Consider the following 27,337-nt stretch of genomic DNA (forward strand, 5'->3'; position numbering starts at 1 on the left):
TTGTAATTCTGATTTGGCCGTGCAGCCAAATACAGTGACATACACATCACTGAATCATAGCACTTTCTAATACTTCTGATCCTTCTTCCCCTAGATACCAAACCCAGAGTTAAGACCACACCAGTAATTCAAGCATTCAGGTTTTGCATATTAACGGTCAGCAAAATCACCGCATAAAATAAAACTGTGAAGCATGATTATGTTATCCAACAGCTTCATAAAAACAATCTTTACTGCCACTGCTGATGCAGTGGGGGGAACCAAAGCTTGATAAATATGTTAGAGGAGCCAGGCCTAGGTCCAGCTGCCTGTCATGGGGCCAGATCATTTTTAGCATGAACCTGACATCTCCTTTGCACCACTACAGCTAGAGGCAGTTAGATGGGAGACTTTGTCTTAATCCAATTATGAAGAGGTATCATCCTTAATTGAACTGTTGGGTCTCTTGCAGAGCTAGAAAAAGCAGAGAGACCCAAGACACCCACCCACACAGCCCCAGATTTGGCCACACATCTTAACATGTCCCAGTTAGACAGTACTTGTTGGGGGTTTTTTTGTTGTCCTTTTGCCCCTTGTTCAGCATGTTTCATCAGCTGACTCTTGTGAGGGAGCAGAAACAGTAGTGTGACTGGGAGAGCTGTACACCACAGCTTGCAAACAGGAATGGGAAGGCACCATGGATACATCCACTTGGGGTTTTTTTTAGCTACCCTCACCTGACAGCACATGAATGACACTTGTCATTGGGACACCCTGATCTTTCCTTCCCAGAGACCCTATGCCATGCCCTGGCACACCCTGGGCACAGTCTTCCCCCAGCTTCCTCCTGTGCCTCCTTTGTCCTTTACTCCCATATTACAGCTCTGCCAGTAAACGACCATGAATCCAGCCATGAAAGGTTTGCCTTGAATCACCTCTACACCGATGCTGTGAAAGGACTGCTCTGCAAGTCAGCAGAGGTATTTCTGCAAGGGTAACGATTAGAGCATGCATTGAGCCATCCCGAGGAACAACTCTCCAAGCAGTAAACCCCAGGGCGTGCGGTGGAAAAAATAAAAAAATAAAAATCACAAACAAAAAACTCCACACCAAATCTCAGCTTTGCTGTTGCGCTATCTCCTGGCTGCTTCTGAAGCCAGCCTCCAAGGAGGAAGTGCACTTGGACTTCACACGCATACGGTCAGCGTGGAGAGAGGCTGGGAAGGATGCCTGCATGTCCCTTCTCTCAAATACTCCCCCCATATGATCTAACTGCAATCTGCAGCTGTCAGAGAGTCATGTCTCTCTGTGCTTGGTAATCTGAGGCTCTGCAAGCAAGCAGTAGCTGCTTGCCTTGCCTGCCTTCCTAAGGCAACACTTGCTCAGCAAACACAAATATGTTTACTGTGGAAACTTTGTACTTGCCTTACTGCCCTCGCTCTCTGCCAGGTGTTTTTCTTTTTATACCCACAGGAGACGCAGAACCATGTTCTAATATAGAAATATAGGTTCATGTGCATGTGTTTATTAATAAACAGGTGGGCAAATCTATTCACTTACTGTCTCATTTGAGTGATTTATTTGGTTATTTTTAGACCTCTTAGACGTACAGACTCAAAGCAGCAACATCAGGGACTGGCTATTGTAATATAACGAAGCTACATTCACAGACTGATTTTTCCAGAGGGGGAAAAAAAAAAAAAAAAAAAAAAAGAGGATACGTAGCTATAACAGCACCCAGCACGAGTCAGCCCTTTTTTCCTCTCACCAGTTTCAAGCCAGTGACATTACTGTCTTCCATGATGTTGCCCCGGTGATTAAGTCAGCAAGAACTTCAGTGTTCAGGTAGACCAGGACCCCCTCTAAGGGCTGCAGTACAGAATCATGCCTAAGCATCCTGACAGCATTGCTTAGAGCAGTATATTTTTATACTATCTATGGGAATATATATACACGCACACATACACGTGAAAGAAATCACGTTTTTATCTTCTGATATTAAAAAAAGGAGCTTGAGATACTGCTTTCATAGCCCCAGCTTCAGGGGAGATCAGAAACAGACTACATAACCCCATGAGTAAGGCACACAACGCAGAAGAGAATGAGAAGTTGGTGCCAATGTAAGACAATGGGCTACAGCCCCTGGTATCTCCCCTTCTTCCCCCCCAGGAAACCTGAGAGATGCTGGGCATGCAGCCCAAACCAACCGTGATCCCACTGAGATCAGGCTGCTTAGGGATTCTCCCAGCCAAAAGTCACCTTAAAAAACCCACTAATATCATTTGCAAGTGAAAGAAGATAAAATGCAAACCCTCCTTTCCTCAGGGGCCTGCTTTCACTTCTTGAAGACACAGTTCTACCCCGATCCATGAGGACACACCACAAGGAGGGGACCTAACACAGCACAGCCAGACAAGAGGCAGCTCACGAGATGGGCCGCAAAGCAAGAGCTTCTAAACAGTTACAGGTCAGTCAGGGGCCCCCAAAAGCTTTCTGACAAGACTGTTCTTGCTGGTTCCTGAGCCCTGTCTCCCTCTGAAAATTGCACAGGCCCTCCCCGAGGTGGCTGCCATGGGTTTCATATCCCTCTCGGGATGCAGACGCAGCTGAAAAGGCACTTTCACTGTTCCTAGCATCCTCCCGCTATCCTGTTGCAATAAGCAGAGTTGATTGTCAACTTTAGCCAAATAAGCAAGCATAAATGCCAGTAAAAGAAAACATTGCATACATCCCTCATCTGGAATTTATTTTTATTTGTATTTATGTTCCCACATGTTGTCAGGGTGATGTCTGGGCTCAAGCCCACATGCGGAAAAATCTGGACTGTGCTCTGTACTAGGAAACTCTCTAGCTCAGAGGCTAAACTGTGTTTGCTCCTCCTTGCCTCCCAGAAAATAGCCTGTGTGCTTGCCTTTATGGTTCAGAGCACAGCCTCTTTTATGCAGAGAAGAGGCAAATAAAGAATTGACAAGGGGTTTATTTTTGCACTAGGACACCAGAGCAGGAGGAAGCCCTATCTTCTGTACCAGGAGAAGAAAAAGAACAACAGGTCCACAAAGGAGCATGATCCCCCGAGTCACACTTTGTGGCACAGCCTAGGCCCAGCCACCTGAACTGAACCAGGGACCTAGCCTACACCCCCCTGAGCAAGACCAAACACAACCAGGACCCTAAGGTCAGACACCTCAGTTAGGAAGAATCTCAGCTTCCTCTCAGCCAAGCACAATTCACCACCGCCTGGGCTTAAACACCAGCAAACAGTCTTTAGCCTCAAGCCTCTTTCACTCCTGAACAGATGCTCTTCCCTCAAAAAAAAAAAAAAAAAAAAAAACAAACCCAAAAACCCCAATCCCAGCCCAAAAGGTTCAACCATGTCAATCACAGCCTCCCCAACACAGTACCTGCTGAAGGTTCATTCCTCAAAGCCTATCACTACACAGGCCAGCTGCTCCTTGCTGTAGTCTCCATGCTTGATCACTCCCTAGAGAAGTCTGCACCTAAACCACCTTCCTGGCCAGCAATAAGCACCCCATCACCATCCCACTCACTCACTTACCTGAGCTCCTTCCCTTATGGGAGCCTGGAGATGCCCTCAGCTGAGACCTCTTAGCCCCAGATCCAGGTGAGACTCCCAGTTCCCTCCCAGACCAACCCAGCAAGCAAAGTCGTTAACCCTGAGTGGGAAGGCTGCTTGAGTACAAACTAAGAGTGAAACCATGGCTCTGACAAATTCAGGAAGACTTTAGCCTTCACTGACAGAGCTGATACTTCACCTGGGCAAGAGCCCTTTTTTGGTCTTGGTCTCTGCACCCAGAGCCCAAACAGGTGAGGCTCCAAATCCATATGCTGCTTATCAACCTGGCAGCCACAGGCTCGCAGATTAAAAGTGAGGCAGGACGTCAAAAGTTGCAAATCATGTTTCCACCTCTGCCAAGGAGGTCCACCTCTGTCCTTATGCCTGTCCAAAAAATTAGGGGAGCTAATACCTCTGCATTGCCTCAACGATACTGTCGACCAGAGAAAGCAAAGCATGGTGAAGAATGACTGAGCTTAGGAATGACTGAGAATATGACTTTGAAGACCTAAACATCTTCTCTCTGCTAGAGGTTTTTCTTTTCCCTCATGGTGGTTGCTATCACATTGCAACACTAATCAGAAATAGCATTCTGTTGTTGCTGCCTCCACCTGAAGGCCCTAAAGACTTTAGTTGAGTCTTCACTTCTCGTCAGTGTTGCACTTCCCCCAGAGTATGCAAATGGCCTTGAGATGGTCTTCATTGGTGGAGTCTGTGTGCTGATGCCAGACAACGGAAGCAGCAAATGGCTTTTATCATATGATTGCATTTAGAGGTTGCAGCCATGGGACTCTGAGGTGTGTATTACATTGTCCCATGAAAATGTCTACGGACATGGAAGAAGTCTGTTCCAGTGAGCTGTTCATGCTTTGGTCATAAAAATGACATTTCTGGGGTTGCTGAAAAGTGAAGGAAAAGTCAACTTCAGAGAGAACTGCTGATGTTTGAACAAAAACACATAATTCTTGACATTCACATTTGACAAAAAAAAAGCATGAAAATCTTTTACAAAAACTGAAAAAATCTGAAATTCATTTGACAGAAAAGTTTTGACTGGTGGAAGACCTTGAACTAGGAGAGAGGAGGTGCTGAAAGCAGAGACAAGTGGGTTATGGAGAGCCCTCCACTGCCTTCGCACCCTGTTGTCCCAGGGCTCCTCTGTCATTGTAGACACAGATGTGGCCTCATGGGGGTCTCCAAGGACAAACTAAGAGAAGATTCCACTCCTTGTTTTCTCTGCATAGCTGCATGACCGCAGCAAGTCACCAAACAGCACTTAAATAAACCCCCAGCTGGCCATAATGTTTTGCACTAGAAACTTTATTTGTCTTTAACATTAGCTCATCAATAGAGTCTTTCTGGTAAAATCACAACATCCTCAGTTCACAAGGGGAGCCTCCGTGGAAAGAAAACAGGGAAGAAGGAGCATCACTTCAAAACACCCAACACTGGCAGATCCAGGCATCTCATAGCCGCAGCACGGACCAGTCCAGCAGCTCTGGGAACTGAACCAGCAGAGCCAGCATCCCCAGTGACTGCCTGCCACCGCATTAGCAATTCTGCTGTCTCTCTTGCTCCCTCACATCTTCTGGCAAACACTTTCAATTTTTTTCTAATGAAAAGGAATTATTTTTTTCTGGGCAGCCCCAAATGTGCTTTATTTGTCCTGTGCATCTTGTTAGACTGCCAGCTGACTCAGGCTATCTCTTGCTCTGCAAATATACTGCATCTATGACACAGAGAGTCTATTTGCGAGGTTTCTCTGTGGGTTACACATACCTACTTAGTCACTATAAGGCAGGTAGAAAACGCTCTCTCAAGAGCACGTTGCTCTAGCTAGTGACTAGTTATTTGTTGATGCAATAAACTGCCTTAAAATTAATAATTAGAAGAATTAGAATTATCACAACAAAGAGTTTATTAAATCCCACACAAATTATCTAGTTGCAGAAGTTGAATAAAAGATCAGAATAAACAGCAGAGATTACATTGGACTAGATCTTCTGAACTAACTTTCAAAACGGGCACTCTTACGCAATCTAAAATGTTTGTGTTAATAGATAACAGCTAGTGCATCAGCAGCCAGTTATTTTCTTTAAAACAAATGTGTTTGAGAAGAGTAAACAGAAAGTATCAAAGTTAAGGAAGGAAAGATTGTAGATAGATGTATAGGAAGGTACTGCAAGGTGCAAGTTGGATTTTAGTGCAAGGAAACCTCTGAGGGTGCTAATCAGCCTGCTTTTGATCACACCATAAGGGTGATGTCTTAAGCAGCATGGAAGTACTTTATGGGGTGATAAAGTCACACACACAAAAAAAAATCAAGCTGAACTTCTTGCTACTTACTGTGGGAGCCAACATGGGTCCCACAAAAGATGAAGAACATGAACCCATCTGCAGAGGTCACAGAGGGCCATTGCAAGGACTCAAAAAGTCACAAGCAGATATAGCCAAGTTGTTCCCCTAATGCTCCCCAGGTCCTGCAGCTGCTGCAAGGGCCACAGAACACCTGCGCCAACATCACTCATGCTACATCAGCAAAACGAACATTTGTCGTTCCTTGTGCTTGACCTCATGCAGGTCTTAAGCTTATGCAGAGGGCTAAAAAGCATCCCCGCATCTCCCCCAGTGTGCTTCAAATAATTGCATCTATATATCAGTGTGTACGCGTCTCAAAATCACATCAAATGATTAAGCTGTGATTAACGCCTGGGTCTGAGAAGGAATTGCTACCTTTGGGTTTGCTCTACAGCTCTGCCACAAGCTCCCCAAGAACTATTGGTCAAATCATTTAAATCCTTTTTCTGACTTTCCACAATGAAGGTGACAACTACTCTTCAGGGGGCTTGAAAGGCTTAATTCCCCAGTGGGAAGCGTGTTCTGCTCCTCAGCTGGAAGATGCTATAGAAGTGCCAAATATTATTATTAATTTAGCACAGCTAATTTGTTTCACTGAGATTAGCATGAAAATGCAGGAGCAAAGCAAGGAAGGTGGCTCCAGCTCTCCTTGGACTCGCGGTCCTCCACCCACCAGGGATCTGTCACAGGGTATCAGGTGACTCACATGAAGTCATCAAGACCAATTCTAATTTGCTAATCATTCCTTTAGGCATGACAGAGGTTGATTCGCATTAAACTTCCATGGGTATCACTGATCTCACGCACAAGCCTGGATTATTTACAAGGCAGTGCCAGTGATACTGAGTGAGGGGTAAACGCTCAGGCAACTGGGCAGTTCTTGAGAAGGGCTGTTGCAAGCTTTGGTGCCAAAGAAAATCCACACTTTCTTGAAGGAAAATGTGTTACTAATGTGTGTTTATTTATCAGTTGTTGGAATACCCTGTGAGGAGACTAAAGGTCCCAGGAGGCAGGTAAATGAACACCCTCCAGTTGTGCCATTAAATCCTAGGGAGCAAGAGGGGGAGTTTACCCGCAAACTTGTCAGCTATAACTAACTCGATTTTCTGAGAGAGGACAGATTGCTCGTCACCCCGCGCTCCCCTTCCAGCCAAAGCTGACCTTCCCCAGGAGCATCTGCCACTTCCAGAAGGGACGAGCCCGTACCAGAGGCCATTTCCACATCAGCCGAGGCAAAGAGGTCTTATTTACAGCAAGGGGCTCCCCACGTCCTCCCTGCCCCGGGACACCCACATCCACATCTCAGCTCCACGGTGCCACAGTGTCCTAGTCAGACCCGAGAAGTGGCACAGCGGAGCCGAGGTCCAGCCCAGGCGCCAGTCCGTGAGACCGCTTGCTACGGCACTGCCACTGTCAACGCAGCCCGGGTGTTTTTCCAGCCGCTCTGGCTGCAGGACGGCCGTTCTGACATAACGAAATTTCCAAGCCCTTTGCCCTCCCCGATGCATTATCTGCCACTAGGGACAGCCGGTCTGAATGAATGAGGGCTTCAGCCAGCTCTCTAAGGTCCAGGACATGTTGTCCACGGAAAAACAACGCACACCAGAGAAACAAAAAGTGAGAGACTACCTGGCTGCCTTTTATAGACTTCTCAGAAAATGTCAGCAGTCAACAGCCAAACTCGAACATTCACGTCACTCCTTCACTTATAGAAGGTGAGTTTACTAAATGCCTGGATGCTTTTCAGCCCAATAGCCCAGTCCCTGTATTTGCAACCATAATTTTGGAATAACTAGCAAGGCTTAAGCCGGTGCCCGCTGGACTCAATAGGAGAGGCAGATGCCAGAGGCTTTTTTAGATACAGAACAGTAATTCTTTGTACCTTTTTGTGGGTTGCTGGACTCCACCCTCAATCACATGCAAAACAATTCCTGGATAGATGTTTCCACTAAAGATCTCGGAGTGCCTTGTAATTATTGAGGTTCCCGGTATCTGGGTCATACGGATAAATAATATTTCTGCTTTGGGAAGTGCTAAGACTTACTCGAGGCCACTGCAAGAATCAGCTAGAGAGTCAGGAGAAGAAAAGCAGTATCCTTACGCAAGGAAGTGGACCTGAGGGACCGACAGCGAGCAATCCCAGCCCCTTCTCTTTATGATTGCCAACTGTCCAAGGCACAACCCTCTGACTGTCATTCACTAACCCCCCTGCCATAAAGCTGCTGTTGCCCCAGAGCACTGTACCCCAGCTGCTCTGACGCTGGCTGCTAGGTCAGTCCACCCTCCTCCTGCGCAACAAGCAGAGCCCTTTCTGCAAAAAGAGCCTGTCACTCTATTTGTGCTAGAAAAGATAGAACAGTGACTGTTACGCCATAACTTGCTTCAGTTTCTGTTTTCCTTCCTCTGCTCCCTTCCAGAAAACTATAGGCCACATTCACCTCAATTTTCTGTCCCTTTCAGGATGGTTATGAACCCAACGTGAGCAGGGGAAGAGTTACCAGACATGCACCAGTGCGAGCAAGAGGAGAGCTGGCTTTCCCAACAGTTACTTATCACTCATGTATTTCACTCTCATTTTACCTAATGCCTCGGCTTGCTGCACTCGGCAGAGATGCAAACACTGCCCTTTGCTCATGATGGCCAGAGCCTTGTCAGATGTTGCTTTAAACTGCAGGACACTTGAATAGCGAGCTGGGGCTCAGTGAGTTACTGGCCAAGGCATACACACTTGGTAGGGCACGACGGGTGAGCTGATGAAAGCTCTCTGCAACAGACTTCTCCAAGGCCTAAGAGGTTCATCTAGCCTTACCTCTGTAGGAGATCGAGTACTTACATGGGCTTTGAGTCAGCCTAACTACAAAACCATTAGAAAAGTGATACTTGAGTAGGGAACGCAGCAAGAGATGAAGAATGTGCTCCAGCTCCAGCTGGGGGAAGACCTGCACTGAGCTGGCAGAGCAGATCAAGGTTCGGACCTATAAAATGCTGAGCACTGAGGAGCTACAAACCTCACGATATAGGATCATTTGACCAGAAGATTCGTTAAGTAAGTCCCATCCCTCTAGCTGTATGCAGACACACACTAGATGTTAAGGCTAGAAGATTCTTCACAATATCTATTTTTCACACACCACACACCTTCAATGTGCCCCCCCCCCCCAAAAAAAAAGCCAGAAGAAAACTAAAACCTGTGGGGTAAGAGATTAAAAGCCACAAAACCACAGATGTCCCAGAAGAAACAAGCAAGGGAAGCCAAGGACCCGCCAGGATCTGCAGTCCTTGCCTTAGCTGGGAAATATTTTCCCCCAAATAAGCCATGGCGGTCACTGTCCTTGGCTTGTGCTAAAGTCAGTGGGAGCTTAGCACAACTCATTCTTTAGAAGCGGTGTCTCTGAATAACAAGCAAGCAAAGCATGGCAATCGCTGAACTGAGTGAATAACGGGTTTCATAGGTGCTGTCAAAAGGGGAGAAGGAAAATCCCAGCTGGCTCCAAACAGCTTTCTATGTGTGTTGGCAGGTCCTTGGTATTTCTCCCAGATGGGGAGGGCAGGTCCAAGCCAAGAGCCCATGGTACAGCACATCGAGGCTTACATAACCCAAGGGGGCCGGGGTAATCATTAACACTGGATATTGCCACTGCATTTGTGCTGGAGTCACCTGGTTGTTTGGATTAAATGTATAGTGGCCATTTAGACAAGGAGAAGGCTCCCGGCACAAGGATTTAAGTGGACCACCCCCCCCCCCCCCCCCCCGCCAGGGAGGGCGGGAAGCAGGGGACTGTTGCAAACATCACAGGGTCTAAATGCAAGCACTCCTCCAGAGAGCCAGATTTGCCACCTTTCATCACACCACCGTGCTCGATGGGCTGGTTTGCTTTCCATAGGGCTGCAGCGCCCTGAGCTCCCCCCGAAACTGCCAGGGGAAAAAGCCCCCACATAACACATGTCAGGGGAGCAGGACCCTTCTTAGGGAGTTTTACCTTGGTGACTCCCAAGTGCAACACACCAGCAAGCTCTCTTTCCCCTCTCCTTGGCATCCTTTCCAAAAGTAGACGTTATCAGTGCAGACTGACTTTAGCTCATGCCCCGTCTTTACCTTTCTTTGTTTGTCTGATGTCTCACTTATGTGTCCTATTACTCTTTCCCTTCTATAGCCCGCTGTGTGTTATTGACGTGGTCTCTGCCACTCTCTGGGGCAAAGGAGATTTGGGACTTCTTGGTTCTGCTCCCATTTCCCCTTTGCGTTGCTCTGTGGTCTTGGACACATCACTACTGCTCTGTTTAGCTCTGTGTTTAGCCATGAGTCACACAAGTCAGGTCACTTCACTCTTATTCCTCATGCTTAGCCCTTACCTTAAGTACAACATTCCCAGTTGACGGTTCTTCACCTCTCATAACACTATTTCTTCACCACTAGCTCTGATGAAGAGACTATAAACAGCCAGAAATTGCCAGTAAAACCTTTTAGAAACATACAGAGATCTCGCAAGAGTTAGGAACCAGATCACGACCATCATGTGAAGGCTCTAACACTGCACATGTGTCCATTCACACCTCATAAACCCAATTATAGATGTTTTAAGTCAATGAGACTTAGGCATATGTGTAACGATACCATGCTGTGCTTTGCCGTGCAGAGTTGCTGAAGCAGGGACATAATAAACTTATCTACAGTTGTGGCATCAAAGCACTTAAATATATATTTATCTTCAGGTGGATATTGAGTAATCGGGCTTAATGCAAGGCAACATTTTTCTCATTAATCAGCAAGGCCCAGGCAGGCCAGTAATTCTATATAAAACAAACATCAAAATCTCTTTTGGAAATTTCTACTTTTTTGTGACAAACCTCCAAAAATGTCATTAATTTTAATGCAGAATGAACTCTCCTTTCACAGCAAACATGGCCCTACTCTTTTGAGCAAAATATTGCACCTTTTACTTAAGCTTAAATTTCCTTACAGGTATTAGCCAGAAAAACCCACACAATCCACACTCAGAAACCATACTTAAAACAGAAAAGAAAAAAGAAAAGAAAAAGAAAGAGAGTGTTTCATGGAAAATATTCCAGGCTAAACATAGCTTAGATCTTAGATTTCTGCACTGCTGTGCTCCAACAGCAGGTATGTTGCATTACTCCACTTCAGCTTTAAGTATTGCCTTTTGCAGCAAAATAACAACTTCTGCCCTGAGTGTCTTGCAGGGTGAATTGCCCAACGCTACAGCAATATCAGACCTCCAGATGAGATGGGGAGGAGACCGAGACGCTGGTTAAAATCAAGCAGCTGGTTTAATGCATGATGTCGATAGGGTGAGAACAGAAGGGAATCGGAGATCCTCTTGGTGCAGGCTTGCTAATTAAAGCATGTACGCAACTAGCGTTTTTAAAACAGCTGTCCTTAGGACTCTGGTCTTCAGGCTACATCTCAGGAGGTAACAACAACCTGGAATGAACAGAAGTTAAGACTGCCTCATCCCTCAGTCCTCTTGCCAGACTCATAGGGGTTCTCTGGGAAAAATAACCGGGGGTCTGGAGAGCCCTGGCTCATCAGCTGGCGTTTTGTGGTGGCTTTTCTTCAGGGAAAGACTTTAATCCTGAAGTGCCCATTAGTCTCAGAGTGATTCTTGCTGGGAGAAGATCTGGACCCACTGCACCATTGCTCCCATGGAGACTCGGAAGTGATTTTAACACCAGTAACGTTGCTGGTTTCTTCTTCCAGTGGAGGCCAAGCAATCAAAAGCACAGTGCAAGAGATGTCCCAGCTTGCAGATCACAAGAGCATCACGTTCATGCCCCTGTTGTTACGAATGGGAAGCAATGGTTGTTGCAGAACAGGGCATCTCCTCCTCAGGCCTGAGGCATGCTTCGTACCACAGATCCTTCACATCACTCTTTCAGACGTGGGATTTACAGAAGAGCCAACTGAAGCGCCTTGGCACCAAGACCTCCGCCGTGCCGAGCCTTTCTTTCACAATCTAATCTTGTGACTACCAGTCTTAATGCTTGCTCCTTCCATCCAAGGATCACATAAACATAAATTAAGTCCCACAGTATCACTATGATGCATTATTATCCCCACTTTACAAGAAAGGGAACTGCGGCACATGGCAATTGAGTCCTTTGTCCTGGGTCACACAGTGAGTCACTGTCACAGCCTCAGGCAGACTCTGAAGCCCTTCCTCCTTCACACTAACCACTAGAGCTTGAATTTCCTCAAAACCTCCTTGCTCTAATTTATTAACCACCGTTTTACTGCAGCTGCAAACCTGTTCCACAGCGGTCAGAAACCACAGAAGGCATTCGGGTCCCAGTGCGGCTGCCAGGCAAGGCGTGAGGGCTCTGGCGAAGGGAGAACTGAAGTATCTCGCGCCTCCCAAGAACTTTCTGAGATGAGAAAAACTTCTGAAGACAATTTCAGATCTGTTCCATCATCTCCCTGTTACCCAGCACCTGAAAAGTTACATCCAGGTGAATCAAAATTTCAAGCGCTATTGTCCTGATTACAGAGCTGGCTACAAAGGAAATTAATGAATAATAATTTCAAGAAGGGATTTAAAATTTTCATTTTCATTTTATTGTCAAAGTAAATATATTTTTATGAAGAACAAAAGAAAATATACAGAATTGTAACTTATGTACACTGGCTTTATAGGTATTTTTGTTTCCAATTTACACAAATTTTGATACGTTATTAAAAGATATTTTATATAGATATGCATCTATGTACAGTTTTATTTACATACATTCATAGGATGTGATATAAACCAGTCAACAGATGATAGTTCATTTATATTAATTTCTAGAGGACAAAAGGAATGCATTCGCTTTATCTAGACCTGTTGTTCTTGCACAGCGTGGGCTCCTGCTCTGCCTAGCGCTAGAATCGCAGTTTCCCATTTCCCATTTTGCCAACAAAAAGACAAACAGATGCCGTCTGCGAATGGAAAGGAAATGCAACATCCATTATAAAATCGTTCCTAATTACTGAATTCTATTTTCTTCTAAAGCTTCTTACAATTGCCAGAGTTCAAAAGGAAAAACAAAACGAGAAGAAACACAAACAAAATCACTTGCCTGCGACCATCTGATTATTTGTTTAAATTCCCTTCTTAGCCAGCTACCACACAAATTTGTTTCTTTTGGCTACTGTTCTCACCCATTCGCCCACCCCAGCTGCACGGAGCTCTGACACAGCTGTCAGTAAGGAGAGGATCAGCACTGAAGATCACCCTTGGACAGAAGATCTCACAGTGCTGTCCCACCAGGCCACGACGCCTCCCACCCTCCCCTGGGTACAGCTACAACCCACAAGACGCTGCCGGCCGGTGGACGAACGGAGGAGACTCGGCTCCAACCAGCGAGGCGTTGACTCGCAGTGGATGCTCGGGATGCCCGGCGCTCACCAGGACCACCGGGCATCTCCTGGGCTGGCGCTCGGGTTTCTCCCCCAAGATCACACAAGAGGACAGGAGCAGAGACAGGAACAGAGCTCGGCCGTTCTCACAAACGGCTTCCTGCTGCTTTACGTGCCGGACAACAGCTCTTCTGCTACCGACGGTGGATGCTGCAAACCAGAGTCAAAGGAAAGCAGCGTTTCCTTCGACGCGTGGGCACCCTTTCACCCCCACGGCAGCACAGGACAGGAGAAGCATGCACAGAAGTACGCGCTCAGCCGCACCAAAAGGCTCCACTCCAAGCCACTTCATCCAGCCCGAGCTTCCGGGTTTGCTTGGGGTACGCCTTTGCTTAAATATATATTTATATGTATGTATGAATATATATACATAAATATTTATATATAGCCCTAGCCAAGGAAAAGGTAAATGTGAGCCGGAGAAATCAGAGGTGCGGAGGCGCATTCCAGCGCTCTCCATGCCTTGCCTCCCCCTGTCCCTGACTCCCACTGTTCCTCCTCCTATGGCCACCCCTACAAACCCTTGGCTCAGGCGACCCAAAAACAAAGGAGTTGTTTTCATTTCAAAAGGAATTTGCTGTTTCCAAACTGGACAAATAGAGCAGCTTAATAAAAACTCACAATGAATGGCCTGTACATGAGCAAAGCCCTCAGGAATGCCAGGGCTATAATTAACTAGCAGCAAGCAACTCTTACATTTTCCTGTGCAGCAGAAAACAGCTAAAAATAAAACACTGTAATTTCCAAAAGCAGCAGCAGCAAAGGAGGGAAAGATAGAAGGAAAGGAAAATAACATACTTAAAAAAAAAAAAAAAAAAAAAAAAAAAAAAAAGGAAGAAGCATCCCCCTCCCTTGACCCAAAAAGAACTTCATTCTCAAATCATCTTTAAAGGACATGGGATACTCAGACATGGTGGTATCAGGTAACAGCATTGACTGTTCTGTGGAGACAAATAAATTATCACTAGAAATATAGTGAGCAAAGTGCTGTCATCGGCTGTTGTAGGATGGCTGGGCGGGAAGGGGAAAGTGGGACCAATCAGTTCACGGAGCGGACGGAGCGGTTGCTTCGTGGGAACCGATGCACCTTGACATGTTTGGACAAGTGGTCACTTCGAGCAAACTTCTTCTCGCAGACAGGACACTGATAGGGTTTCACCCCTGAGTGGGAGCGCCTGTGCCGGGACAGCTCATCTGACCTGGAGAACCTGCAAGAGAAGGGAAGCCTTTTCAGATAAATGGGTTTTTACGTTGCTAAGTCTCTCACAGTGGAAAAAAACGTCCCCTCAGACAACTGGGAGACTCCACTGGTGGCAAAGCCCAAATGTGCAAACTGAAAGGGACACACAACAGGGCCGGTCTGGTCCCAACCGGCAGTCAGCAGCAGTGATGGAAACACACAGTAATCAACCTCATCCCACGTCAACTCCGGACTCAGAGCAATGCATGGAGGCAACATTTGTACGAGCCTGGCCCTAAACCCAATAACATGGGTACAACTCAACTAAAACAGCTCTTGATCCCTCTGCCAGTCCCCTTCAAAGCCTGTCCCACAACCTCTCTCCTGCAAATCCAAGCACGGACCATTCTCAAGCAGAGATAACAACCAACGTCCCGCAGGTGAGGTCTGCTCCAACCTCCCACTGACACGAGCACAACGGACATCCAGTAACTGCGCCTAGTTTGAGATGGACCCCAGGTAACAGCCAGACATAGCTACCCAGAAACTACTTGGCTTACCAAATCCAGCTGAAAAATTGGCTTTTGTACATGCTCCTGCAGGCTAAATAAAGACTCATTAGCATCTCAGTACCAGAGATGCTCAACATGGTAACAGCTGAAATGCAGGTGGGCCCCAATGGCCATTAGCATAGTTACTTCATGGGTAAATTGAAATCAAGATTAAGCCTTTAATTACCAAAATTGTCTCCCAGAGTGATTTCAATTTTAGATATTTCCCACCTTCCATCTCCACAGAAAAATCCCCAAACAGCCACTGTGAATCCCCCAGGCTTTATTGAACTCAAATCAGCTAATCCTTTGGTCTTAACAGCGGGGCTGGCTCTATTTCCAGCTTGGACCTGACTGGGAGCCACAGGGTTAATTAATAATGTCACACTAAAACAGCCCTGTCCAGATGGGTACAAAAAATTTGCTGCCTGACAAAGGGCAATTAAGTGTTTTATTGCCAGAGCAGTAACAAAGAGCGGCACAGAAAGAGAGCTTGCAAGAAATGGTATCAGCTGTTTATTTACAATAAATAAATGAAGTCATGGGCGCTAGCTGAATAAATCGGGGAAAAAACATGTAGAAAAATGTGCCCTTCTGGAGCAAAATATCACATCACCAACAGAGTGAATACGCTATTTTTATGAAAGGGGGAAAACAGGACCGCTGGGCTCCTATGAAAAAGTCCTTCACGGAAGAAAAATAATTTTCCACATAAAGGTTTTAATTAGCTCTGATCTCCCGCCACCAGTTGAGGAACAGGGTCTAGGCACTGGGAAAGCTGGGAATGGTTTCCTCAGTTCCTGCAGCTCTTCAGTCTGGTGATGCTACCCACTGAGCGTTCTGCAGCCAGCGCAAAGCAGATGCCGGTGCAGATACTCGCCATAGCTAAGATATGGAGTGGACGCGTCTCTCCCAGGGGCGGTTCCTTCACGCGTTCTCTTGCTTTTCTGCCTTGTCCTTGCTTTGGTATCCCCGCGGTGAAAGACTCAAATTCACCATTAAGAGCAATAGGCAGATGCCCTAATGGAGCCATCAATCTGTTCCTCACCTGGGACGCGTCTTCTCCATAAAGGCTACAACAGGGGTTTCTCTTTGGCCCTAGTACCTGCACTTTTGCTTTCTCCAGCAACCCTGCTCCTTCCAAAACCACAGTCTGGACCTGGGAGCAGCAGGGCCAGGGATTTCTCCCGAGTCCTTAGCAGTAAGCTAGTCCCAGTGCCACATCCCTGGAAGGATGCTCTACAGATGAGTGGGACTAAGCATCTTTCTGGAGAGGGCGGGATGTTGCCTGTGCAGACTGCCTCAGTGGGCCTCAACGCTGGACAAGGAATGGACCTGTTGCCAGCGGTGGCAACCACGTCCAGGGAAAAGAGGTAGCAGAGAGGGAAAAGCGCATTTGCAAAGAGCCATGCTCTTACATACAGGCTTGCCACTCAGAGAAGGAGTAAAACGAGATGTGGCCAGGTTGCCTTGTCCCATGACCTTGGCCATTAAGGTCACCATCTGCACCAGAAGTGCAGTAGCACACAGCTAATCCTGCACAAGAGCTCCGCAAGTGCATTTCGATAGGGAGTGCATGGATGGTGGGGGAGAAAGAGGTGCATATCAGGAATGAGCAGCTCTACTCATACCCTGGGAGCTCGGATGAGTTCATCTGATAAAAATACACTCTGCCTCATAACGATGTCCTTAGCTGAAGAGGCAGGAATGTTGCAATACTGTTCCCCAGCAGTCACGGAAAGATCAGCTTACAGGGCCCACAGAAATAAACCTCGAGCTGTCAGTGTGTTTACAAAAAAACAACGCAAAGGCTGGGACAAGGAATCCGGGAGGATCTGGTGGCCTGGCTCTGCAGTGAACCGATATTTGCAGCACGTTCTGGCACTGAGATCACCCCAAGAAAACTGCAAATAATCCCCAGTGGAATGCCAAATTCAAACAAAAACAAGGTACCCCCAAGGAACACCTCACTATCCAAAGTCACTGCCATTTCCAGAAGGATTCCTCCTTCAACAGAAAGGTGGAGGGATCTGGGCAATCCCACAGCAACTAGAAGAGTCTCCTTCATCATTCTGTCTGGTGGGACCCCAAAGGACTTGTAACTGCATCTCCCTTGGAGGCAAATCCTAGAGCTCCCTGATCTGTAGGATGTCCCGTGTCTCCCGGCCAAATGAGGACATCGCTACGTGGCTCACAGGGCAAGGAAGGTCAACAGCTTCAGCCTAGTACTCCATGGTCCCTACCACGGCCACCAGCCATTGAGACTGACCCAGGCTGTACCTCTCCTCCGCAATGGAGGAGAGGCTCTGGATTCATCCTGCCCATCCCCAAACACGGCTACAGTAAACCAGCGCTCCTCCTGCGCACCTGCAAACCCCTTTGCACAGCACCAGCAAAAAAGGCCACCGTGAGACGCCTGCCCTGACCTGTCCCACGCGTGGTCCTCCCCACGCTCACCTGGTCCCATACACGCTCCCGGCCACGCGCATTACGAGCCTTTAAATTCTTCCTACCAAACCGGGCAGAGCTTGCATTGCGCGGCGTCACCCGCAGAGCTGGCTGCGGGGAAGCGCCTCCAGCCCAACGACGCGGCAGGGCACTTAAACGCGATTGCCTAATCCCCCGGGCCTTACAACTGCAGCTTCGTACGCTGCTGCGCCAAGGGAGGGAAAGCAAGAGCTTCTCTTGCTCCATGCCACAACACGGCTGCTGGGGACAGGCCCACGCCGCAGCTCCGCTTTTTGGTCGGGGCTGTCTCAGGAGCAGCGCTAACCAGAGGCTGCCGTGCGCCAAAGGCATAAGCTGGCATGACACGGATCAGCGCGCTGACCGGTACAGCGGGGTATCGAACGCAACGGGTCACCGGCCACTTATGAACACCTCTCTGCAGCCTGCCGAAAACAGCCCTTGCCCCGTGCCAAGGAAGGGTGCAAGCAAGCAGGGTTCAGTCTCCTCTAGGGAGGTGCTCGGGGCTCTCCAGCTGTCCTAGGGCTTAGCAAAAGGGTTTGCTGTGTGCACACCCCTACCTAGGTGCATTTAAAGCATGCAACTTCACCATAGCAGGGCTGCCCAGAAAGCTGGGGAAGCTTTAATGCCCCACAGCTCAGCCACTTTGTGCTAGGCAACACTTTGTTTTGTTTGTGAAATTACTATCTTCAGTGAGGTCAGATCTTAAGCGTCTTCGGTGAAAAAATAAACATGCAAGCTCAAGAACGCAGCAAAAGGAGGGGGAAAACAGACCCCAGCAATGTTTTAGTGCTTAAATTCATTTGAGATCATATAAAACTCGGAGCAAACAGAGAGTCCAGATGCATTTGACTTAAGTCACGTGAGATCACAGCTCTCACTGGAAAAGGTAAACATGCTTTATTGATGAAAGGAGACTGAGTAATTCAGTGCTCAATTGGGTATGGTCATTGATGTGGGAGCAGTGCATAGGGGATGTGCAGGAATCTCAGGCCAGTGCTAAGGATTGCTGTGAGCGCAGGAAGCAGCTCCCCAAGCACTGCCTCTCCTGCTGGCTATAAGCCTCCCCCCCAGAGCAGAGCCCTTCCAAAGTTTGGGGGTGTTGGGGATTGGGGAACCAGCCTGGGCTGTGAAATGCAACAAGACAAACAGCAACAGAGAGTTTGAAAAGCGCTTCCAGAAGCTCTTTGTGGACAAGACACGTGTTCCTCGTAGCTAAGGTGATTAATTTCTCATCCCTGTTGGGTTCCTCATCTTTAAAAAGTTGTGGCTGGCTGAGAGTGAAAGTTCAGGGTGCTCCTGGTTGTGGGACCTGCACTTCTCTTGGCCCACCTTACACCTGCATCCTGCTTTTGATCCACACCGTTCACTGCAACTCTGGGAGAAGGCAGGCACCCCGGTGTAAATTCAATGTCCATCCCTTACCACTCAATATTTTTCCTAAATGTTTCCCTTGGTTTTGCAGCGCGGGAAACACCAGCTCCGTAATAAGCCAGAGCTGGAGAAGGTCACCCACAGGCAACACTTCAGGCTCCTGATCTTGAGCCACAAAAGTCACTGGGAGCGTTGGTATAAATCTCAGCATGGATCAGACAAACCCTCACGTGCCACAAGCATTTGTCACAAAAATGAGTTTTGCTCACATCCCAGCGCAAGGAAAGCCAACATGACACCCACAGCCACGTTCACAGGCAACAGGCACATCTGCTGCCTGTGCGCACGTACTCTGGCAACCAAACAAAAAGGAGCGAGTGCCTCTCCTGCAGGTCAGGAGCAAACCAGCCTGCGGCTTATGGGACCGATCAGCTAAATAACACGGCTTTAATTTCAGTGCATCCTGAGCAGCAAGCCACTGAGCCCAGCTCATGAAAAGTGCCACCAGGACAAAAGGGAAGAAAATCACCACCAGTTTGTAGAGCCACCATAAACTGAAACCAGAAAGAAAATCACCAAAGAAATTAGTTACATTGATCTCCTCAGTCCTTCCGAGAGGCAAGCTTCAAACTGGTCCAGTTGGGGAGCAGAGGATTCAGCCCCATTCTGACCTTTTCCCTCAAGCCAATCCAGCCATCTCTAACTGCTGCATGTCTCACATACTTGCATTTTTACACAACCCTCTCCTGTTACTTTTTACCTCATCTGTTCCCCATGATCACAACCCATTTCCTCATTAGACATTGCTCGCTGAAGCTCTGCAAGATATCCTTTGAAAGAAATACAGTTTAATTTAATACAAGGGAGTGAAGACTTTGGTTTCTCCCATCATAATTTGTGGTGCTGTATATTAACACCTGCCAGCAGGCAGGCTAGTAATACAGCTAATTGGAAAGAGGGAGGAAGGCTTCCGTCAAAGTTTCCTTAAAAGAAGAAGTTGATTTTTTTAAACAAAGTTTTAATTTTTCAACTAGTATTAAAAAAACCAAACAACTAAAAAAAAAAAACCGTGAGAGAGATCCTCTGCAAAATGTTTTGTTCAGTCAAACCTGCAATCTTTCATTCAAGCAATGCTTAACTCCACCTCAGCCTTCTGGTTATGTTGTTACATCTGACAGCCTTTTGCAACTCTGAGTGGCACCCACACATTTTTCTGAATCAACGCAGAGAATAAAACCCAGAGCATGCCGGAGCGTCACTGCCAGCATTTCCAGAAGGAGTGGGATGGAGTGCATTTTCTATGAAACTGCACAGCATACTGCTGCTCTTAACCACACTCGCTTATCACAGCCCTTCAGTGATCATGTTTAGCCCCCTGCAGTTGGAGCCACATGCAGCCACACACAGTGATTCTGCCCTAAACCATCCAGTTCACTCACAGCCCTCAGCTGGTACCAGCCAAGCATCTGCTGCAGCTGGTGTGTTGCAACCAGACCGATGTATTGCCTGCAGTAACAAGCTTAATCTGACCCTCTTGGAATGAAATACAAATAACAACAGACAACTTTTATTTTTTTTTTTTTTAAGACACTTAAACAGCTGGTGCCAGCAGGTGATGCTGTGCTATTTAATTATCAAAGCCCCTGGATTACCTAACAGGAAGAAAAGTCTTAATTCTCAAACCAACCAAACAAGTTTCGGGAACAGAAACAGTTTATAAATCAGAGTGCAAACCTACCTGCTTGGCAAGCTAGGTCAAGTGAGCAAAAAGGGGAAGGGGGATTGGACAGTGCTGCACCCCAATACTAACCTCCATCCACAACCCGGCCACGTGCATGCAAAAGGCTTTTCTCCCGTATGCCTCCTCAGGTGGGCTTTCAAATGGCTGCTTTTCGTGTACATCTTGGTACAACCAGGAAAAGAACATTTGTGCATTTTAATGAGTTCTGCTGCAGGGTTCTTTTGAAATTTCTGACCCATGATGATTCCTGTCTGACCCTGGATCATGCCTCCTGGCCCAATTGGCTTGGCAGCGATGGGGACGGGAGCAATGCGGACAAATTTAGAGGACAAGTTCAAATTGGACGACTGAACTATCTGAGGCACAAGGGCAAATGTCTGTCCTTGGATGTTGACGAGGAGCTGTGCAATTTTAATGTTCTCTTGTGCAGGTCCTTGGGAACTGGGGCTCGTGTTGGACTCCTGTTTGATCTGTACAGGCTGAATTTGGAGCATAACCGGTATCCCATTCTCCAGGGACATTCCTCCATTTGAAGCTTGGCCACCTTCTGCTGAGCTGCTCAACTGTTCATTTTTACTCTCTTTTAAACTAGCGCTGGGTAACATATGGTCTTTTTGCTGTAGCGAAGCAACAGAAACTTGGCTGCAAGCTCTCAAGTCCTTGGTCTCGCTTTTAGGTCTTTCTTTGAGCTCCAACTCCATGTTCTCCTCCAGAAATTCCTCAATTTCCTCAAGCGTGGGCTGAAATGGTCCTGAGTCTTCCATATCCACGGCAAATTCAGGCAACCTAAAGTACTCCTCTTTCACTATTGGCTGAAGTCTCCTTTTGTCCCACCATGACGCAGCAGTGTTCCCCAAAGATGCCTGGGACAATAAGTAGTCTAAGATACTGTCCTGACTTTCCGCACTGGACGTGCTTCCATAGCTGGAGCTGAGAACCTGGGAGTCAGGGCTGGAACAAGAACAAAAGCTGGACGAGTCGCTGTCATCTTCCGACAGGGGAGAGGGCAGCATTTGGTAGGACCTCACCCCTGCTGTCATGTCCCCAAAGTATCCAAGAGAAGATCTTGTAGATGAAAAGGATTCATCAGTAGGCAGCAAGTGATCCACCATTCCTGGGCGATCTCTTATGGATATCCCAACAGCATATACCAGGCGGTGAAAGTTCAGGTGAGAGCCTGAGTGTAGGAAAACAAAACAGCAACAGTCAGAAGTTGGTTTAATCATTTATCTCCATGAACTTAAAGCTCGTAAAGCCCTCTCGCTCACAGGAAAGTCCAAAGCATCCACTCTCACTGAGTACACATGCTGCTACACGCTTTGATATGTCTGTACCACCCCCTAAGGTCTGTCAGGGCCAAAGCATTTTGCAGGATTGCACCACGTATTTGCAAAAGAATTCTTTCAGAAATCATTTCCCAACTGTGCGCGCTCTAGATTTACAGCTCCCTTCCAGAATATTACTGGCAAGAGAAAATAAATTATGGGCTTTCACCTAACAGTGAAACCTAGAGCCAAAGAAGGGAATGGGGAGAAAAAATAAAGTGTTGAAATTTTTACCATCCCGAAAAACAAATAAAAAAAGAAGTTTATTGCTGGTGGCCATAAAATGCAAATCCTTTCCTTATCTTGTAGCTTTCCACCAACCTTATTTTTAACTTCCTCCGTTCCACAAATATAGGCTAATCAGCATAATGCAAGGATCAATCTGTCAGGAGCCAAAAATATTTACTGTGCTTCAGCATTTACTAGGCGGATTTTCCCCTCCAGATGTAATGAATCAGTGTGCCAACGTCATCATCACCTGCACTGCCCTTAATAAGGCTGGCACTGCATTGAGCTAATTACCATGTCCTGGCAAGCCAGCTGGTGGCTGGTTTCACCTCATCACTCCATACTCCTCTCTCTCCGGGAGGTCGAGGTGATCTGAACCTCATGCCAGTTGCTAAACTGGGAGGGCTCGTACAGACCCCCGGCATCTCAATCCGCCGTGACCCATGGCGGGCAGCTGCGCTCCCAGTCTCCCCCCCGGTGTTAAGGCAGCGAGTGGGCAGCATCCCGCAAGCTCCTACTCACATGAGCCATAGTCCCGCTGCAACCCCACAGAGGCACGAGGGCAAAATCCATCCTTCCTAGCGCAGCCCACCGCAATGCTCACCGACAGCGGTGACCGGCCTGCGCCTTGCCAGTTAAGCCAAGCAAACTTCCTAGAAAGGTTTCTGGGGAGGGGAAGGCAGGAGGGGCATCTATGTATTTGGTTTCCTTTTTTTTCCCTCCCCAGAGGAAAAAAAAATAAATTGCTTACGGATGGAGACTATGCCTCTGAGAGAGCAAACGCAGAGACCTCCGGACGGAGCAAACACTGGCCCTCAGTCATTCGCTCAAGGTGACTGATTGAAAACAGAGCTGTGTATGTGCATAATAAAACAACTCTTTCTGTGGAAGGTATGTGGACTGCAGAGATAGAAGTCATTTGATCAGCCTATGAGGTTTTGTGTGTGTGTGAATTAGGAGGCATGTGACCCAGCGCGAAGGAAATGCCAGTCAATCTTGTTACACGCTGTCATTTTCCACAGGCTCTGCTGCTGCGCTTCGGACGCTTTGCCATGAATAGTCAATAGCTCCCAGTTTTGTGCAGGGAACGGAACGGTTGTTACTGCTATTGCAGAGCATCCTTGCTGCCCAATCTCCAAAATTTGCCCTGTCTTTGCCTTCTCTGGAGAAAAATAAAAAGGCGTCTATGTGCTCAGTGCTGCAGTGAATGCAGAGTGAGATATTTTACACAACACCCTTAAAAAGCTCCATCCCATTGGCAGCAGCTATTAATATTTCACAGGAAATGGGGAAAAAAAATGTATTTCTTAAAGATACAGCTTCCTCCTCCATACGCACATGGAGGAAGTAGGGGAGGTTGAAAGAAAGACTTAAAAGTAAGATTGCACATTTTCCTGGTATGCACTGCCTGTCAGTCAGCTATGCCTCCGAACCGATAATGAAATACCCACATGTGCCGAACACGAGGAAGTTCAAACAGAGGTTAGTGGCTCTGTTTTGTGACCTTAGCCTATAATCATTTCTTATAGTAAAAGCGAAGAGGCAGAAGAGCTGAACTATTTCTAACACACAGGACTTTTTTTTTTTTTTTTTTTTTAAATCTCTGCATTGATGGAAAGTTCCTCTAGCAGAAGTCCCAGAGCTGAGCTATTCCCCGTTTTGAAACAGAAAACACAATCTGCTTCTGAGAAGTTTGTATTGGCTTCCAGTAAGAATTCACCCAAATAGCTTGTTTCTATCTTGCACCAAAACCCAGTGACTGCCTTGTGATATGTGGGGCAGAAAGAAGGACTTGCCCCCAGATGGTTTCTGATCCTCCCTCCCATGTCTGCATTGTTCCAGCTTGAACTTCTGAAGAACGGTGCTGTGAGTGAAATCTGGACTGCAACATGGTTTTTTTTTCTAAGAAAAACTGGCGTGCTCCACATGCGGGGAAAGACCAAAAGTGGCTGGTGAAGTTCTTTTTTTTCAAAAAAAAAAAAAAAAAAAAAAAAAAAAAAAAAAAAAAAAAGTTCAAGTTTTCTTTAAATGCCTGCGAGAACTAGGAAGCCACATATCACAATATCCATATATTTCACTGGGAATAGAACTAAATCCTAACTTGAATAAGAGCTTAAAGGAGGGGGGGAAAAAACCCAACAAACCCCTAGCAGCTGCTGTGAGAAACGTACCTCAGCAGAAAACAGCCAGCACGCTTATTTCCCCATCTCTTTTGACAAGGAGCAATGTCACTCGGTGTAACGAGAGTCATTTTAAGAAGAGAGGGGACTGACTGTCAGAGGCAAATAGATCCAGGCACATTATGGGCCAGATCTGCTTTCTGTGCACTCTCAAAACTTGCAGAACAGCCAAGAAGATTTTGGGGAATGCCTGGAATGCAGGATCGGGCCCAGGCCATATTTTATCCTAAAGGACAGACTAACAACCAAAAGGCTTTCATCCCTACTTTGCCTGAAGACACAGCCAAAACCAGAAGATTAAAAAACAAAACCAAAAAAAAGCCACGGCTGCACAAGCTATGAAAACTAATGATGCTGTTTACATAAAGCACTTTCATCTCTAGGAGCCTTGAAAACACATTAGAAATGTAAGCACTTATAGAGGGACCTCAGTGCCCGAGCCACTGAAAACCAGCCACTTCTGGAGTGAAATACAGCAGCTGTTCAATAGCACACGGCAGCATGACCAACTCCAACTTTTAAGAGTTCCCTGGATTGTTATGATGTCCTTTCTGCCAGAAACATGTTGTTCTGTTTAAAACCTGTCCATCTAATCACCAGCTTAAAAAAAAAAAAAATGAAAAAAAACCCCAAAAAACAGAGAAGGCATATTCCGACTCAGAGTAACATTAAAACATTAAGTCCTGGGAACTTGCTGGAACATGGGGACATATTTCCCAGCCTGTCATTTCTGGACGGTCAGTCCAGCACAACTGATCACACAGCAGTATATAGGTTCAGATACACTGACAGATATTTCCTATGTATATACTGCTACAGCTTTTTCTAGTTTAGGACTAATCTCTTTAGGGTTTTCTCTTGTTCCCTAGAAGATTTTAAATCTGTTCAGGCTGACTCCTGCTCCACAGACAGAGCCATAAACCAGGCAGTGAACCAGACCCAGCATTTCCAAGAAATTAACCTAGAAATGCGGGGGGGGGGGGGCGCGGGGGGAGAACACCTAAAAAAAAATATAATAATAAAAAAAAAGGAGCCAAAAGGAAACCCATTTGCTCTCATCCCTTCTGCAAGGTGGCTGCACTACTCCCCGGACCCGGGGGGGGAAGGAGGGGGGCTGTTTAGCGTCTCCCCGTTTGTTTTTTTGTTTCCAAGCCCACCACCTCCGGGAAGCTGCAGAAACATTCCCAAAGCCTTATTTTCTGGAAACAGCCCCCCCCTCCATCCCCAAACTTTGGCTTCCACAAGAGGAAGCACTTTATCTGCAGCTGGTGCTGGCGGCGCCCCCCCCCCCGCCTCCCGCACCCCCCGGGCTGACGGAAATAACGCGCGGCATGAGCCGCCCGGGCAGGGAAAGCGGGCCGGGGGGGGGGACACGACACAATTCCCCCCCCAGCACAAACACACCGGGGTTTCCAGGGCTGCAAAGCTTTTGCTTGTTTGGTTTTTGGTTTGGGGGGGGGGTGTTTTGGTTTTTTAAATTATTATTTATTTTGATTGTCTTCTTGCTTCCTTCATCCCTTTTCAGCAGGCTTTGGGGGCCCGAGCTCACATACCCCCCCCCCCCCCCCCACCGCGGCGTGATCGCGATGACCAGGAGTAACCCACCCCCCCCCCCCCCCCCCGCCTGTCACACCATGGCACGACACACAGCTCCAGCCTGAAAACAGCCCCCCCACCCCTGCCCGCAGCCCGGCACCCCTCTGCTGCACCGCTCGGGGGGGGGGGATTTAACCTTCCCCCCCCCCGCCCCGCGACCGCGCAGCGGCGGCACAAACAACCCCCCCCCCCCCCCCCGCCCGGGTCCCGGTGCTGCGGCAGGGGCACCGCTGCCGGGACGCGCCCCCGCGCAAACCTCCGCGCCCCGCGCACACCCTTACCTGAACTCCTCTGCAAGCCGGGGACGGGGGGGTGCGTGTGTGTGGGGGGGGACGGGGGGGGGGGGGGGAAATGCCAAGAACGCTCAGAAGAACGCGCAAACAACAGGGAAAATAAAATAAAAAAAAAAAAAACCGCCCCAATCGCACAAAAATAAGAACAAAAAGCCCAAACGTAAAAAGCCAACCCACAGGGAATAAAAACGCAAAATAAACCACCACCACGCGGAAGACACCCCCCCCCCTCCTTCCCGAGAACCAGCGGGAGCCCCGGCGGCGAAGCCGGGCAGCGCGGAGCGGCGGCAGAGCGGGCGCAGCTCCCCCGGGAGGCGGGTGCGCGGCTGCGGAGCGCGGCCCCGCTCCCGTAGTACTATATCCCCCTCACATGACGGGCGCCCGGCGGCGGCGGGGGAGGCCCGGGAGAGGCTCGACCGCGTCCGTCCTCCCCATTGGCCCCGCCGCGGCGGGGGCCGGCCCGGGACCGGCCTCAATGGGAGCCGCGGCACCGCCCGGCCCGGCCCCCGGGGCGGGAACCCGGCAGGGTCGGGACGTGGGCGAACCCCACGGGGGCCTGCGGCAGCGCCGGGGCCGGCGGGCGAGCCCCCGGAAGGCCGGGGGCTCCTGGAAGTTAAACGTGCGAGCCCCTGGGCGCCGAGGGGCTCCCGGCGGCGAGCGGGTCGCTGGGGGGGGGGCACGGGCCAGGCCCTTTCCCTGCGGCACGCACCCCCTCACGCACGCCTGCCCCTTTCCCGCCCGCTGGAGAGCGGGGGGGTGATTTCCAGCGTGCGAGAAAGCACTGGGCTTGGGGGTCCCCCCCAGTGTTATTACAGCCATTTCTAGATTTTTCACGTGAATACATATACTGGTTTTTTTACGCGTATACACACACGCGCGCTCTAGTTAGCCAACGTTCGGCACGGAGCAGGATCCGTGTTTAACCCCTGCGGAGGTGAAGCCCGGCCGAGGAAGCTCGCAGGCTGCCGGCGGCAGCAGCAGTGAGTTTTTCCGCTCAACCGGTGGTTCTTCGAATTTTTCACATCCTTGGGAAGGTGCAGTCTGGGGTACCGGAATGTAGTCGTGGGACAGCAGGTCC

General features: G+C 48.2%; 1 protein-coding gene across 2 annotated transcripts; it reads right to left on the reverse strand.

Moving 5' to 3' along the window:
* Window positions 1–12,462: 12,462 nt before the first annotated feature.
* KLF15 (Kruppel like factor 15) lies at window positions 12,463–26,561 on the reverse strand. Of its 2 annotated transcripts, none has more exons than XM_029996143.2 (3): window positions 26,248–26,561; window positions 20,707–21,814; window positions 12,463–14,533 (listed from the first exon to the last, which is right to left on the reverse strand). In XM_029996143.2, exons 2-3 carry the CDS (start codon window positions 21,747–21,749, stop codon window positions 14,365–14,367), a joined length of 1,212 nt encoding a protein of 403 aa, XP_029852003.1. In that variant the 5' UTR covers window positions 21,750–21,814; window positions 26,248–26,561; the 3' UTR covers window positions 12,463–14,364. The 2 variants fall into 2 exon arrangements, with proteins under 2 accessions (XP_029852003.1, XP_029852002.1); XM_029996142.2 differs by lacking the exon at window positions 26,248–26,561 and adding an exon at window positions 22,942–23,400.
* Between the last annotated feature and the right edge of the window lie 776 nt (window positions 26,562–27,337).

The sequence above is a fragment of the Aquila chrysaetos genome, chromosome 20, assembly GCF_900496995.4.
Source record: "Aquila chrysaetos chrysaetos chromosome 20, bAquChr1.4, whole genome shotgun sequence".
Classification (NCBI taxonomy): Eukaryota; Metazoa; Chordata; class Aves; order Accipitriformes; family Accipitridae; genus Aquila; species Aquila chrysaetos.